Source organism: Saccopteryx leptura, chromosome 3 (assembly GCF_036850995.1).
Source record: "Saccopteryx leptura isolate mSacLep1 chromosome 3, mSacLep1_pri_phased_curated, whole genome shotgun sequence".
In the NCBI taxonomy this organism is placed as follows: Eukaryota; Metazoa; Chordata; class Mammalia; order Chiroptera; family Emballonuridae; genus Saccopteryx; species Saccopteryx leptura.
In genome coordinates, this window is record NC_089505.1 from 358,722,850 (window position 1) to 358,740,287 (window position 17,438).

Genomic DNA, 17,438 nt, shown 5'->3' on the forward strand with positions numbered 1-17,438 from the left:
CCTGTCTCTGCAGCGTTTCTGAGTTGAGGAAAGCACAGAACTGGGTGCCTCTGCATGTTGGGGGCACCACACATTGGACCCTGAGCTGAGGCTGAAAAAGTAGATTCAGAGGAAATTGAGAAGAGCCCTGGAGAACATCTTGGTTGACTGAGGGAGAGTGCGATGGGACGCTATTGTTTCTGAGACCCGGTAGGTCTTCCATAAAAGGCTCCCCTCCAGATGGGCAGTTCCATCAAGCCTCTCCCAAATGCCTTCAGAGTCAGGTTTGATTACATGGGTGGATAGATGAGCCTTCAGATCGATTTCCTTCTGTGCAGGACATCAGGGCAAACTGAAGCAATGAATTTCTGGTGGGGATTAAAAAAAAAACCCCAAAACACTTGAGATCATTTTCTGGGGTATGGATGATAAGAAGCTTGCAGTGAGTTGCCTCGTTCTATTTCAAGGTTTGACTGATTGGAGAGCTTCGTTTGACTGCACTAATTAAAGTTCTGATTCTTGGAAATAATCAGCCCGAGTGAAGTGGATTTTTCCTCCCCTTGGTTGCAGAAGTCATTAAGGAACTCAAATATGGGAAGGAGATAAAATTGTTTGCAGATTATATTTGAAATGCCATAGATTTTCTTGTATGGTATTGAACTGCTCTTGCTTTTAACAGCTATGAATTTCCTTTTGATTTTTCCTTTTTAAGCATACAAAGAAAGGTAATGAGGCTATCATATTTAACCCCTTGGAGCATTTTATGTAATGCTCATGAGTTCTGAAGAAAAGCTCTGTTGAAGGAAAAAGTTAATTTTTGGATGAGTGGGGTTTGGGCGCACCTGTTATCAGTGAGCCGGGCTGGGTCTGGAGAGGCTGTGTTGTAGGAGTCCACGCCCGCCCAGGCATCTCTGGGGGTACACACAGGATAAACGGACACCCAGAAGTCACAGCTATTTCAATAAACAGATATACGACCTTGATCCTTGATCTGGTTCTTGCTTTTTCATTGGGTTTCAATTTCCCTATCTGTTGAATGAATAGGTTGATCTTGATTAGTGGCTTTCAAACTTATAAAGTTCACTTATTATTCAAACTCCTCAATATATAAACAGATAAAATGGATCTGCTCGGGTTGAAGGGGTTGAGGGAAGAATGAGGAGGAATATTGGGCTACCTTGTCATCTACTTGGTCTTCCCTTAAAACTCTGACAAGCCAGGCCCTGGCTGGCTAGCTCAGCAGTGGAGCATTGGCCTGATGTGTGGAAGTCCCAGGTTCAATTCCTGACCAGGGCGCAAAGGAGAAGTGACCATCTGCTTCTCCACCCTTCCCCTTCTCCTTTCTCTCTGTCTCTCTCTTCCTCTCCTGTAGCCAAGGCTCCAGTGGAGCAAAAGTTGGCCTGGGCACTGAGGATGGTTCCATGGCCTCCAAATCAGGTGCTAGAATGGCTCTGGTTGCAATGGAGCAATGGCCCAGATGGGCAGAGCATCGCCCCCTGGTGGGCATGCCGAGTGGATCCCGGTTGGGCGCATGTAGGAGTCTTTCTGCCTCCCTGCTTCTCACTTCAAAAACTACAAAAAATAAATATTATGATGAAAAAAACTCTGACAAGCCAGCCCTTGCCCTTTAGCCTCCAGTGACAAGGAGCTCACTACCTAACAACTCAATGGACTGTTGACCACAAATACTGCCCAAACACGCAACAAGGGAAAATGAGAATTTATACTAGTTCCTTTAAGACAAAAGAGTTCAGAGTGAATCATAATAAAACTATGTAATTTTGATCAAAAAGAGATGAGCTCATAAATAGGAAATTATTTCCATATCTATTTATGGCAGACTGACTAGAGAAAAGAGGTTGAGCGGAAGCAGGGTTTGGAAAAAGAAGCCCAGATACTTGTCAGAGTTTTACGTATTTTACTGAATAAGCACCTAGTGTTGTGCAAACACTAATGTATATGTCACATCTTACCTAATGTGGGGAGAGACAGACACACAAGCCACATGAGGGCATGACCTGCTTCGTTAGCTTAGGTTACAGATTAGCCCCATTGTCTTTTACAATTCAGAGTAACTGACTTCAGCAAGTTAGAAGAATGTTCACCTTGCCTTTTGTGAAACTATGCCTTCATATTCTTAAGTTTCTCTGGAAGCACAAAGAACGGTGGACAAAGAGACAAGGTCAGTCCATTCATAGTCATAGATTTTGTTCCTGTCACTCAAAATTATATTCCTATTGAGAGGAGTCCTTTCTTGATAAAGGATGGTCCTAGGGCTTCCTCAGGCAGCCACACCCTGGCCTGGTGCTGGCCTTCTCTGTGACCATCCAGTCTTGGTATCGGGCACTGGCCACCAATCTAGACTCACCGGTACTTGTGGTGCATCCCCCTGTCCCTCCATTACCACTGCGGCCCTTTGTCTTCCTTCCATCCAGGGACCCTCAGCCAGAGTCAAACATAACCTATCCGAATATTTCTAATAACACTGGACCTCAACAGGGCCTCCATGCCTTTCCTCCACGTGACCCCCAGCCCCATCCAGATCCTCCTATTCTTCCCAGGCAGCCTCGGAAATCCAAGTACTCCAGGGAATAAGGGGGCAGAATCTTTGTCAAGATATGAAAAAGAGCATCTTTCCCCAAGACCTCTTCTCTTTCTAGCTGCAGAACTAGGAGGGACCGGTCAGGCCATGCATCTTTAAGGAGCGTCTGCTGTGGGGGGCCTTGCTGGGCCCGTCTAGTTAGAGGAACAAGTGACAACCTATAACTGACAGCTTAGTGCGTTTACCAGGCTGAGCACTCAGCTCCGACTGCGAGAGAGTGTCCAAGGTGGGAGTGTTGAGCCCTAGTGGATGGTTTGTGAAGAGAAGCTCCGATCCTTAGGCAGGGGGAGAACGAAGTACCCCTGCTGAACCCTGCAGTGACTTCCTAGTGCTCATAAAATAAAATCTACGTCCCTTCCCCATCACCTGAGTTCCTGCGTGGTCTGCCTCCCACCCACTTCCCCGGCCCTCCTCCCTCCTCTCTTCCCCTCCACATTTTGCTCCAGGCACGCAGAGGGGCATACTTTATACTGCATGCTTTAAACTTGCCTCCAGGTCTCACACTCCCCGTTCCCTCTTTCCAGAACTTGTCAGAGTGGAGAGGGTTACTTTAAAATGCCATCTCCAGGGCTGGGCAGGAGAAGGTGTGCTCCGGGGCCTGTGGAGAGAACAGGATGGGGAAGGCCCGTGTGAGCCTCCTGCCCGCGCGAGCCTCCTGCCTGCGCGAGCCTCCTGCCCGCTCATGGTGCTGCGTGATGGGGACCTTCCAGAACAGAGCCCAGTGCCGTTCGAAATGCTGCCAACCCCGAGTTCCGCCAAGCCCCTTCCAAGGCTCCCTGTCCCTCTGCGTCCTCTTGTTGGCCTCTGGCTGAAAGGACATCCTCTGTTTTTTTCCTCTTAGGTTGTCAGGTGGCTGCTGAAACACTGGAGCTTTCTCTTGGTTGAGTGTCACACATCCAAACCAAAGTTACGCCTGAAACTTTTTGTTGAAAAAAAGTTGTGACTAAGATAGTTGGGCAGTTGGGAAGGTAGTGATTCGTCATCCCCAGAGATAGTCAAGTCATGGAATAGGTTGGAGGTAATGGAGATAGATGTAAAGGAATTCAATCAGATGGAACAATGGATGATTTTAAAGAACTTCCAATTCTAAGATGTTATGAATTTCCAGAAGATTAGGCAGAATGCATGGACTTTTATGATATGGTTTATCTTGCTGTCTCGGTTCAGAGACTCAGAGAAGCCTGACAGGCGTGGAAGAAGCACCTACTGGAACAGGGCACTAAGTGACTAAGTTGTCTACTGTAGCCAGAGGGCTTATTTTCTCAGATCTGGTTCTGCATCTCTCAGTATAAGCAGCTTGTTGGGATTTTCAATTCTTGGGAAGGAAGGCTCTTAATATTGTCAGGTATTCAAAGGGAGTTTTCTTGAATATCTATGTATGCACTGTTCACCTTGTCTGCTTACCCAGACTGAACTCTGTCTACATCCACAGATGGCCCGTCTTAGTCATTCTGGGCTGCTATAACAACAATACCAGAGATTCGGTAACTTAAACAATACATTCCTATTCTCACAGTTCTGGAGGCTGTGAAGTCCAAGTTACCTGCAGACCCAGTGTGATGAGAGATGCATCTGATGACAGTCTGATGAAATCACACTGCATGGGGGGCGGGGGGGGGGGGAGAGAGAACCCATCCTTTTATTCTCTTATAGAGACACCAATCCCACTGGGAGGGCTCCACCTCCACGATCTCATCCAAACCCGATTACCTCCCAGAGTTTTCACCTTTAAATACCATAACATTGGGCGATTAGGACTTCAATGTATGGTTTTGGGAGGACACAACTATTCAGTCCATATTGTGACTTAATCTCTCTAAGTCAATTTCTTCTCTTTAAACAGAGACTAATATTGTCTTCACTCAAGGTTGTTGTGGTCATTCAATAAATGATCGCATGTAAAGGACACATAGTAGGTACTGGATACATGTTCCTCCTTTCCACCCATCTCTTCTCTACTTCGGGATCTTACTCCTTTTCTAAGATCAAACTATGGTATCACTTCCTCTGGATGCCTTCCATGGCTCTTCTTGGCCCACTCAGTCCTTCTTTCCTCCATTCTCCAAAAGCACTTTGTACCTGCCCATGATAACATTGCTCTTCTGGGCTTATAACAGGCCATCCACACCATGAGCACCTCTAAGGCTAAGGACCCTATTAGATTTATCTCTTCTCACCAGGCCTGTGTGTGCTGGGACATAAATAGGATTTATATACTTTTGTTGAATCACCACCTAAGGGACTGATGGTAGAGAAATAACCGACCAGTAAAAAGTGGTCAGACATGATAAAGAGAAAGAAAAAGGAGGATGCAATAGATAAGGATGTAATTTTAAGGAATGGATGGAGACCGAGTCTGGGTGACAGCCAGAGCTGATGCACCATTTAACAGAGAACACATGGTCTCTCAGGCTCCAGAGAGAATAATTTCCTCTTTCCTTACAGCTCCAAGGTAGCTATTAGGTCAAGGCTTAGCAGCTGATGTTTTAGACTATTCTCTTCTCTCACTATGCTCTCAGTCTTAACTCTTTTCTGTCTGCTGTGATACATTTTTTAAGAGAGCCAAAGAATTTCCAGTGAATTCTTGTGGTTCTTTCTATGTGAATGCTCTATCTGCCCATCCATCTATCTGTGTGTCCAATAGTCATTGTCTATCTGTCCATCTATCTATCCGAGTCCAATAGTCATTGTTTATCTATCCATGTGTTCAATAGTCATTGTCTATCTGTCCATCCATCTATTTGTGTGTCCAATAGTCATTGTCTGTTTTGTCTGTTTGACCATCTGTTTATCCATCTGTCCAGTAGTCATTGAATCCTATTGTGTGCCAGGCATTATACTGGATACTGAAGGTCTGGATGTAAATAGGCATGGTTACTGCCTTCAGAAACTCAGCATCTAGTAAAGGAGAATGATTATTTTAGCCTGTTATGGTCCATGTGATAAATGCTACAGTAGACATAAGAACAAAGTGCTAGTGGAATCCAGGAGAATGAGTGACTTGTTTCTCCTTGAAAAACTGGAGAACCCATCACATAAAAAGAGAGTAGCTGAGTTGGGCCTAGAATATAGATTTGGGTGTTGACAGGCCGGGATAGGAGAAGTCACCTTTAATGGAGGGCCTGGGGTGGAACTCAGATAAGTTCACGGGCAAAAACCCAATGGATTCAGGAGGAGCTGTCTATTGGGAAAGAGTACAGTGTTTGGAGAGTCAAGTGCTGGACAGGTGGCCTGAAGCTGTATTGTGGGGAGCCCCACAGAACATAAGAGAATGTTGACCTTTTTTTCCATTTAAGTAACATGTATATGATATAGCACTTTAGTGTTTCCAAATAGATCTTCATGACAGCCCTCTAAGAGAGACATTATTTATCTTCCATTTTACAGATGAAGAAACTGAGGTGCAGAAAGGATAAGGATTTGCTCAAGGTTACATAATCAGCAGGTGGCTGAGCTGATGCTCAAAGTCGGGTTTTTGAATTTCAGAATCTATCCTTTAAAAAAAATTAAACATTTTGTTGAATCATGACATATACACAGAACATACATACACAAATCATAAATGTCTGACTTGAAAATTTTTAGGAAGTAGATATAGTAAATAGTAATCTCTAAATCAAACTGGGGAAGTTTGACATTGTCCCAACATTATATTTTCTCATTCATGAGCATGGAATATCACTCCATTTTTTTATCTTATTTTCTAATTTCCAGTGTAAAGGTCTTGCTCATATTTTTTAGACTTATTCTTAAATTTTTGAATTTTTGATGCTATTATATACTGTTTATTTACAATTTTACTTTATAAATCTTTGCTTTTAGTATAGAGAGGTACAGTTGAATTTTGTATGTTGATCTTGTGCCTTGATGCCCTGATAAATTCCCTTATTAATTCAAATAGTCAAATTTTATTGAACTGGGAGCGCGTTGAGTAAGTGTGATAGTGAACATCCTTATCTCATTTATTTTTTAATCTTAGGAAGAAGTCTTTCAATATTTACTATTGGTGTGATATTAACTTTAGGGTTTTTGTAGTTTTTAAAAAAATTATATTAAGGAATTTATCTGCTTTTCTAGTCTACAGATGTCTGTAGACAGGAGACTAGTTTGCAGGAAGGAGAGAGGCTGGACACAGAAAGACCAGTTAGTTCCCGAACTAGAACAGGAGCCATATGGATGCAGAGGAGGAATTAAACCAGAATACGGGGACATGTCCTGGGATCTCTATACCTTGGTGGCTCTTACTTAATCACTGATCACCTCATAAAGTTTTAAAAGAGAAAAGCTCACTAAAAGTTGCCAAGGTCCTCTTTCTCTGGGTATCCCCAAAAGTGTTAAGATATTTGATATTTTGTGATAAAGGTGGGATCAAATTAATTTGGAAAAATATGAATACCATATTACCTTCTTCTAGAGTCACAGTGAACATCAGCATATTAAAGGCTCAGAGAACATATAATAGCAAGGCTAATTACTTAATTTAATTTCACACAAAACCTGTCTTCAATATCCATGACACCAAAAAATGAAGTTTAGATGAAATTTCATTAGACTTTCTTTTGACCTATTAGGGAGTTTAATGGTTCTCGTTTGTAACAAAATCAATCCTATATTGGCATCCCTAAGGCTATAAGCATACACTTTTCTTTCCCCCCTTTATGTTCAAAACCCACTGAGAAATAGAGAGCAAAATGTCACCTTTACTGCTGGCAAAGCTAGACGGGAGGAAGGTGTGTGGACTGGAGTCCAGATTGGTTTTTAAATGCTTCACTGTGAAGCAGATGGACTCACCACCCAGCCGCAGGGAGGAGACGTCCGCCTCCGAGGCTTCCTTCCACTTGGGAGTAGGGGCAGAAAGCAGAATACGGATGTTCTGTGGGAAGGTAGACCCAAAGGAGGGAAGACCACATGGGAATAGGAACTTTGGGCTTTAATCTGACTCAAGATGAGTGTCAACCAAGGGGGTTCCATGCTCTTATTATTCTGCCAAAAGACGACCCGTGAATATACGGGAAGAGAAAGGTATGGGGAGTAAAGAAAAGCAGAAAGTGTAGAAACACGGGGGAGGGGGCAGTTTGAAGACTTGTTTATGCTGGAGCATGGGGAGAGAGAGTTGCTCGTTCCAAATGCTGGGAATCTGCCCGCCGTCTGTCTTTGGCTTAACGGTTGATTCTTCTGTTGTTAAGAGAACCGAGATCAGGGCTCTGATGAGCATGGCTATAAAGAGGATGGAATAGGAAAAATGGACATTTTGTTACGGGCTCAGAAGGATCGAGCAACCCTGATTGCACGGAGTCTTCGGTACCACCTGCCAATATTATTTCTCTGTTTTCCTGGCACCCTAACCGACCTGGTCATGTGCTGATCTCAGCTATGGGGGAGGAGGAGCAGGAGAGGGTAGAGGCCAGTGACCAGAGGCTGCAAAGGGACCCTAGCCCCTGGAAGATGGCGTCCCTAGTGGGCACTTTCAGTGCGCTGCAGGGTGGGTGAGACGCACGTGAGGAAAACGTCCCCACTTCCCGGGGCAGTCCCACTGCAGAGCCACCCCTCTACCTGGCCTTCGAACATTTGACAGAGATCTTGAAGGACTGGCTTAACCCGGGCCGGCCTTACACGCTGTGGCTCTGATTTACCCCTGAGACATCCCAGTTCAGAGACCACAGGAGGAGGGATTCCTTAGCATCCTCGGGGGTGCGTTTCCCAGGCTCAGCTGACTCTCTTCGGTGAAATGTCAGGGTGCCCAAGGATAGTCTGTTGAGTTGGTGGAGTTGGTAACATTTGAATCTTATTACGATGGCCAGTGGGGCAGGAATGTGCAAAAGGAGGACCTCGTGGAGAAACACCCCCTCGCCTCAGTGAGGTGGCACACTCCAGATTGCGGTGGGCAAGAACAGACCGGTTCCTGTAAGACTGGGGGTCAGGGCCCCGTCCACTCAGGCCACTGCCTGGGACACTTTGGACTCAGTTTCTCCCAGGTCAGGCTGATTCTCTGCGTAAGTAGAAAAGCCAACCAATTCTATGGGCTCTTTGCTGAGATGGGGATTTTAAATGGAAGACAAGTGGGGGTTAGACAATAAAAGTCATTCAGCCTACTCAAATATAGCCTACAAGGATGCTGAATTTACTAAATTTCATTTTTTTTTTGTTTATAAAATTATCTTTTGAACTTTCTTTGAAAAATATAAACCTTTTCTTTGAGAAAGCAGCACATTGGTGCTGGTTACTAACCCTTATGCATATTAGAATCGCCTCAGGAACGTTAAAAGCTACCGGGTCTCAGCCCCACGGCTGACCACTGAAACCAGACTCTGGGGCGAGGCCTGGCCATGGCGTGGGAAACAGTTTGTTTTTTTTTACAGCGACAGAGAGAGAGTCAGAGAGAGGGATAGATAGGGACAGACAGACAGGAACGGAGAGATGAGAAGCATCAATCAATTATCAGTTTTTCATTGCGAGACCTTAGTTGTTCATTGATTGCTTTCTCATATGTGCCTTGATCACGGGCCTTCAGCAGACCGAGTAACCCCTTGCTTGAGCCAGGGACCTTGGGCTCAAGCTGGTGAGCTTTTGCTCAAACCAGGTGAGCCCTCACTCAAGCTGGCAACCTCAGAGTCTTGAACCTGGGTCTTCCGCATCCCAGTCCAAAGCTCTATCCACTGCACCACCGCCCGGTCAGACAAAACAGTTTTTGAAAGCTCCCCTATATGAGTCTGACGTGCAGCCCAAGTTAAGCATCATTTTCCTAAAGAAATAGGTTATCGAACAGGTAAGTTGTGATAAGGAGATCACAGGGCAAGAGCAAATAAAGTTTCAGAGTCTTGACAAAGGCAGGATATCACACAGACCTCTATTTTAACAAGCTGTCAAAACCCACATTATAGCTGTTTCTATGCTTGGTGGTTTGCCTTTAATGACTATACCCCAGTCTTAGAAGTAAGATAAATACACAGATGGGATATTTCCAAGAAGCACCAGAAGGTACCCAGGAAATTATCCCAGGCTCTTTAAATAACCTCAGAATGGTGGTAAAGCTTTGTTTTGCTTAGTTCTTAGAATAGACCTGCTATATGCAAATTTATTTTTTGGATAAAGGAATTTTATTAAATATATAATTAAACATACATTTTTAAAAGGTTATGAGAATGTTCACATGAATAGATTCACAAATTGGCCAAAGAATGTTTCAGAGTTCTGGGGTTGATGCCTCTGGGATTCGAGGGTGAGGTGCACAGGTCACCCGTGTCCTGTGTCCCCCCAGGTGGGGAGGAGAGGCGTGGGGCCAGGACTGCTCACACCCGCTGCACAGTTAGCACAGTGCTTTGTCCCTTAGCCTGAGCGGCTTCTATTCCCCATGAAGGTGGAAAAGGTGAGCCCAGTAGGGGAATCTGGTGACGAGAAAACCATGCGGAGACCCTGCTTGTGAGACATTTCCTCACGCTGGCTCCCTGAGCTATGGACATGACATTAAATTAGCAATCTGTAGGGCTCTTACCAATTCAGCACGAGGGTTCAGTGAAGTCTGGTACATAACGTCCCAGTGAGAAAAGCAGAGTTAACTGTATTGCCACTTTGTAGAGGAGGAGCCCGGAGCTCAGAGAAGTCCCATGGCCAGCCCCGGTGACATAGTTAGAAGGTGTGTAGAGGGGACCCACACTCCAGTTAGCTAGCTCCTCTTTCCATGGCCCAGGCTGGCTGCCCTCCTACCCCCAGCAGTGAGGGCCCTGGGTTCCAACGAGGAGTGTCACCACCTCGGACAGATGTGCTGAAGCAAGTCTAACACGTGTGCTGTTTCATATTCTTATTGTTTGGATACAGATATCGGAGTCATGGTAGCTTTCAACCCGAGGAGACCAGGTTGGTATGGGGCTTCCTGTGTGTTTCTTGACTCTTCTTGGGGTGGCCCTGGGAGGAGATTCAGTCGATCCAAACCAGAGGCCCCACCGTTTTGTGAAGTGGGAGGGTTGCCATGCTGGTCCCCTGGGCCGACTGGAGGGAGGGGGGGTGATGGCCGCTGCCCTGGAGACTTACCAGGTAAGTCTTCCTGGTGTACTAGCTCAATCCCAACATATGGGCCGGAGGCGCCCTGACAACCTCTCATTTATACCGACGGATAATGATAGCCTCTGCCTGGTGGTGATATGTGGTGGGAATCCTAGGAGATAATGTGTGTCGAATGGTGTTCCCGGCACATGGCAAATTCAATACGTTACAAAAAAATTCACACGCATTCAGGGAAATATTCTAGCCCATTTCCTTGACATCAACATTGCAGTGATTTGCAGCATGCTTTGCATTTTACAAGCATTGTTTCCTACTTTAACGTCTCTCTGTGAATTGGGTAAGAAAAGTCTTTGTATTACCTGTGACTGAAACAGGCTCGACCGGGTTAAGCATCCAGCCCCAAATTCTAGTGCTAAGGAGCGGACGGAGGCTGGCCCCTGAGCTGAGCCTTGTGTCACCTGTTTGCTCTGTACTGCCCAACATGCCAGGGGCACGTGCGTTCTGGGCTGGCGAGCTCTGTGTCCTCTCTACTGTGGATGTCATGGGGTGGAGGAGGAGACATCGGTTTTCATCGAGAAGGCTTCTCATGCTGGGAGTCCGGCTGGGAGTACCCTTGATGACTGACCAAGGAGGTCGGGCAAACGACCTTGTGTGTTTGTGAAACAAACATCAACCCACCCAAGACAGCTGAGCTGCTTGTAAATCCTTCGAGCAAATCTGAAGGATTTGTCCGGTTTCTTCTGCAGCGGGCCTGCACTGTGCCTAGCTTGGACCTCTCAGCACTGGTCTCCAGTTAAAGAATCTCTGAAAGTGACTCCTGACATCTGTATCTTTTAAGCTTCTTGATTACCCCTAGTGAACAGCAGGGCCAAACTCTTGGTTTCAGTGGGGCAGGAGTGCCTGTCTCTAAGAGGTGGGACCCCTCTCCCACGTCTGCCGCCATGGCAACTTCGGGCATGCCCCAAAGCCTCAGTCACCGGCTGCCCAATGGGAGGTTCAGAAGGCTGAGGCCATTGATTATAAAGATGTTCCGAAAGGAAACTTATGTCTCCCTCTGGCAGATACTGTCATTTATTAGAAGCAACTTCCTGCTTGAGAATGGAAGTAACTCAGCCTTGTCAAGCTGTCTGCGGAGACCGCTGGCTCGTCCCCAGGAAGAGCAGATTCCGCCTCTGTAGAATGACCCTGGTAGTTTGCCCTCGGGGACCACAGCGGCAGTGCAGGGTTTGCGGGGCACTGGCCGCGGGCCCTCTGCTTGGTAACTCTCCTTTGAATACAGCAGGGGTCCCCAAACTTTTTACACAGGGGGCCAGTTCACTGTCCCTCAGACCGTTGGAGGGCCAGACTATAAAAAAAAACTATAAACAAATCCCTATACACACTGCACATATCTTATTTTAAAGTAAAAAAACAAAACGGGAACAAATACAATATTTAAAATAAAGAACAAGTAAATTTATATCAACAAACTGACCAGTATTTCAATGGGAACTATGCTCCTCTCACTGACCACCAATGAAAGAGGTGCCTCTTCTGGAAGTGCGATGGGGGCCGGATAAATGGCCTCAGGGAGCTGCATGCGGCCCGTGGGCCGTAGTTTGGGGACCCCTGGAATACAGGATACCAAGAACTATTACTGGAAGCTTCCTTTTAGAAATTTTAGACAAAAGGAATCCCCCTTCTGTGTGTTCTCCTGACATTCCAGGGAGACTCAGATTAATGTTCTTATCACAGGATGATGGCAAATCAAAGGGGAAAAAATGCTACCTCTGAGAAAGGTAAATTTTTTTGCTAATTTTTTTTATTTTTTAGCACAATCGGTATACCAGGCATTGTTCTGGGTGCTCTGCTTCCTTCATCTCATTTTGTTCTCACATCAGTCCTATAGAGTAGGTGCTTCTCTATTATCTCTGTTGTGCCCGTGGGAGACTGAGGTTCAGGGAGGTCGTGACTTGCTCACTCAATCCATGTCTGGGTGGTTCAAGAGCCCGTTTTTTCCATCCTACTGTATCTGATGGTCTCAAAGGACCCCTGGGGTACCCCTTTCTGATGTTTGTCCTCTTCACGATATCCTTTACCAGTGGTCCTCGGGCTTCTGCTTGCATACCTCCAGGAACAGGGAACTCACTCCCAACCTAGTCAGTCCATTTCACTCTTCAGACAGTGCCATTGTAGAGAGATCTTTAATTGCTCACCGGGATCAAGGCAGAACGTAAGCAGAATAAATAAACAAAGAAGTTAATAAAAATAAGCAGACGTGTGTCTCCCAGGAACTTCTGCTCATTGGTCCTGATCCTAATCTTTATAATAATAACAAGAATAACTTGTGTTTATTGACCAACCAGTATGTCCCAGTAACCACACTAAAAGCTTTACATCCATTACCTCATTTTACACGTGAGGACCCTGACGTGTAGACGGTGAGTGACCTGTTCAAGGTTGCAAAGATAGTGCTGGGCTTAGAATCCATGCAGTCTGACTGTGGAGTCCCTGATCTCAGCCTCTGCCTTCGGCCCCTCCTAAGTCCTAAATGTGTAAGCAAAGCAGAGGACTCCGGTGACCCTGCGCTTTTCCCCCGCTGCTCCCGGACTGCAGAAACTCCCGCAGAGGGTCTGAGCCTCTGCTGCTCTCTCGGCCTCCTCCGAGGCTGTCCTTGTTCCTCTGTGCCCATCCTCCCTGGCTGCCCAAGCCTGCCTGGCTCCAGACCAGGACGTACCCCTGAACCATGACTCTCCCTTCTTCCACACAGGGCCGGCTGCTCCCCAGTCTCTCGGAAGCCAGTGGAGTGTTGGGGGTGCTCCTACTGGCTGTTAGAGACAGCGGACTAGGGCCTTTTCCAGGGATGGGAAAAAGACCCCCAAAGGGCTTCCCGCTCAGGGCTCATAATAGCAACAATAATAGCAGCTGGCATTCGAGTCACCATGTGTCAGCTTAGCCGTGTACTTCTGGTGTGGCCTCGGTGAGTTCCAGGGCCTCTTGACCTTGGAAATGGTCTGAGAGCCTGGCTCTGGGGAGGGTGTTCATGCTGCTCAGGGAAACCGACAGGCTCCAGGCCATCCATGGTTAGAGCTCTGAAATCAGATAGCCATGCGTTCCAGCGGCACCTCAGGCGCTTAGGAGCTGTGTGACCTTAGAAAGATTACCTACCCTCTCTGGGCCTTGGGTCCTCACCTGTAAGATGAATATTGACATCACGATTAAATGTCATTTGTTTTGTGTGCATGGCACGGGTATGTGGAGAATTGGAGAAATACCAGCTAGTGCTGTTAGTATTATCATTATGCCTCATTTAAGTATGCTTGTAGGTGGACTTAATCGATTTCTTTCTTTTATCTTTTCTTAGTTTTATGATTCCTGTTCTGGTGGGTTTTTTTGTGGTGTCTGTGTTAGTAGAGCTGTCTGGGTCCCTTGGTGAATCATCCTGACACTTGTCTTTTGATCGCCATCCTGGGTAGATGAGGAGGTTGGTTGGCTTCCAGGAGAACTCAGTGTGTGCGTGTGCATTTATTTTCAACTAACATATCCGAATGACTCAAGTTGCTGTGACTGTGTTTAAGTTTGTCTTCTTCTTTGCAGAAAGGGGATGTTTGGGTTGAAGCTGAAGAAAAAGAAGAACAAAGCAGAGAAGGGGTTAATCCTAGCCAACAAGGCTGCCCAAGGTGAGGCTTTTGTGGGAGTTGCTGACCGCCACCCTGGGGCCTGGGGTCTCACAGAGTGGACCTCTCCCCTCCGTGACTGAGAATGGTGTTCCCTCTCCAAGGAGCGAGGCAGGCAGCGTGCTGCCCGCTGGGTCTCCAGACCCTGCCGATTGCAGGTGTGGGCCCAAGGCAGTCCATCCCCGGATAGCTGGCCAACTGGTCGCTGGACCACACAGGTGTGGGCGGACCTGCTGGGCTGTGGACGGGGACCCATGGAGAAGCAGCAACTGGATTCAAGCTCCTATGTCTGTTCGGATTTGCTCTGTGGCCCAGGATAAGTCACTCAGCAGCCCTGAGCCTCAGTTTCTCCCTTTGTCAAATGGATGTGACATGGGTGGCTGGGTTGGCCTCGCATGGCCCTCTGGAGGATCAAGTATGGCTTTGAAAATAATAGTGAGCATAGAGGCTGCTCTGGGGGAGGTTTTGCATGTAGTGTTTCATTCAGCCCCTCCATCATCTTCCCAGCAGGTGTTTCCGCCCTAGTTTTACAGAGGAGGGTACTGAGGTGCAGAGAGAGTGACGTGTGGGGAAGGCGAGCTGCAGGAGTCTGCAGGTCAGGGGGAAACTAAACGCAACGCCATTGTTAATGAATTAGTGAGAATTTCTAGATGGCGACAACAGAGCATCAAGGCAAGGTCAACACGGTTCTTTTTTATCACAAGACCCCGTGTGGCTGCCTAGACCCAGGAAGCCCGCCCTCCGTGACAGGCACAGAGCCAGGATGCAGTGGGGGTGGGAGGTCAATCCAGACTGTCTGTCTCTCTGCCCTGAGAAGGGGTGACGTCCTTCTCCGGGAGACAAAGCCTGAGTCACAGGGTGAGCTGGGCTAGCAGAGGCTGGGCCAGTATCCGGTTGACATTCATGTCTATTGAATCAAATAGGAACAACCGCTCCCATTGGACAGGTCTGGGGTGGTCCCCGGGAGACTCCTGCTGGGTGGCCCGGACAGCAGCCAGTTCAAGCTTTGTGGGCCCCAAATGGTGCAGTAGGTCTGCTTTGTGTTTTATCACTGTCTCGTCTTCACCCTTCGCTGCTGTCGGCTATAGGACACCTGTAACCTTTGACCCCACCTGTCCCACTCCTTGTCTCAGGTCAAACCTAATCATACAGTCAAATAATGCAAAAGGTGTTCATTCTGTAGTGTTGAAAATAACGAGTCAGGGGCACCTAGGAGGGGATGGGAGAGGCATGATGTCGTAAGTGGGGACAAGACTTAAAGGTTCCTAGAAGTCCTTGTCTATTCAGCCACATTAAAGGTATCAGGGAGTAGGTAGAAAAGGCTTGGGGTCTTTCCTGGTGTCCTTGAAATTACAGCACCGTGGTAGGTCCTGGGGACCGATGCTTGAATATGGCACAGTCCCTTCCTTAAAGGACATTATGAAAAATAATAATACAAAAGACACATTTAATAAGTCCCTGATACTTTCTACTTGACTTGCATCATTTGTTACTCTAAAATTTAGATTTCTTTGCCCCTGTTTTAAACAGAGGTTCAGAGAGGGTGAGAGGCTTGCCCAAAGTCACACAGCCAATAAGTGAAGAAGCTGGCTCCTGAGCCTAGGTCAGTCTCACAGCAGAGCTGGGCTTTCCCACCCCACGGGTCTTCCTCCAGATAGGAGCCCTCCCCATGCTGGCAGAGACTCAGGGCAGGTCAACCGTGGGTGTTTCAGAGGGAGCTGTCTCCCATGACCCATTCTAATTAGTCTTCAGCCCACAAAGCAAACAGGGCAGGGAGACTCTGGCCCCTCCTGGAAAGTAAATAGCACCCATCCTGCTAGCCGGGCCACCCTCGGGGACACTGGCAAAACAAAGCCATGGAACTGAGTACACATTGGTCTTTCCCTCATGGCCTGGCCTGGGAAGTGAAGACTTTTCTGAGTGAAACATTTCGAGATTCTCAAAGACTGTGGCTCTTATAGCTGTATATTTTAAGGCATGCTGTCAGTGCCTTAAAATTCCTCCTAAAATTTTAGTGATCTTCACTCCTCTGTTAGTTATCTCCCATCATTCATCTGCTCAACAGGCAGCAATGGAAAGTCAGCTGAGAGTCCGGTGCTGTGCTCTCTGCCTGGAATTTCACCCCAGGGCGCATGGAGCAGCTCAATTAGAAGTGGACTTGTTTATATATGGAAGTTTGGTATAAAATTACATCGATGAAAGGGTTGCTTTTAAAAGCTTTAAAACCACTTTTATCCCTCCCTCTAATCTTTTCATTTACTAGGCAAGGGGAAAAAATGTCAAGAAATTCTGGTGACTTACCCAAGTGACCTGACTTGAAATCCACACAATGAATATGTACCATGTAGCTGGCGGGGATGGTGCTAAGGGCTTTGTTTCATTTCCCTAAAAGCCCCGTGGGGTAGGTGACACTCGTGTGCCTTGCTTTATAGATGAAGAAAACAGGGCTGAAAGAAGTTAAGTTACTTGCCTCAGATCTTAGAGTCAGAAGTGGCAGAGCTGGGATTCGAGACCAAACCTTTTGGAATTAGGACTTTGAACTACACCACGCAGGCTGTGTGTGTAGGGGTGTTCCACTCACCCTTTAGTTTTTGCCAAAAACCTGGTTGAGAGGTGCTTCTCAGGATTTGCTGCACAGTAGAAAGACCTGGGGATTAAAACAATTTTGACATCCAGGCAACTTCCCCGATAAATAAAATCAGAATCCTTCTGGTATGGTGGAGAGGAGACTAAAGAATATGTTTGGTATCTATTCATGGAAATTTCCATAATGCAAGTGTATTAGTTTCCTATGGCTTCTATAACAAACACCACAAACTGGGTGGCTCTATTCCCCCGTGGTAATGGAGACCACAAGCCCACCATTAATACCACTGGGCCAAATCAAGATGTGGGCACTGCTTTAAGAGAACCTGTTTCTGGCTTCTTCCAGCATCTGGTGGCAGCTGCACTGTTTGCTTTGTGGTAACATCTGTCCAATCTCTGCCTTACAATCACATTGCATTTTTCCTTCTGTCCCTCTGCCTCTCTCTTCTAAGGATACGTATAATTGCAATTAGGACCCACCTGTGTAATCCAGGATAATGTCCTCATCTGCAAAGACCCCTTTTCCAAATAAGGTCACATTTATAGGTTTCAGACCAAGACCCGATATCTTTGGGGAACGTTATTCAACCTACATCACCTTGCTGCTCAAATTT

The 17,438-nt window shown here is 46.7% G+C and overlaps 1 protein-coding gene across 2 annotated transcripts in view; it reads left to right on the forward strand.

Moving 5' to 3' along the window:
- FER1L6 (fer-1 like family member 6) overlaps window positions 1–17,438 on the forward strand; it is a 135,868-nt gene that overhangs the window by 17,128 nt on the left and 101,302 nt on the right. Inside the window, exons 2-3 of one of the 2 annotated variants that reach the window (XM_066379448.1) lie at window positions 10,397–10,435; window positions 14,159–14,241. In XM_066379448.1, coding sequence (XP_066235545.1) covers window positions 10,397–10,435; window positions 14,159–14,241 — 122 coding nt within the window. The remainder of the gene's footprint in view (window positions 1–10,396; window positions 10,436–14,158; window positions 14,242–17,438) is intronic. The other variant, XM_066379449.1, reaches the window with a different exon arrangement.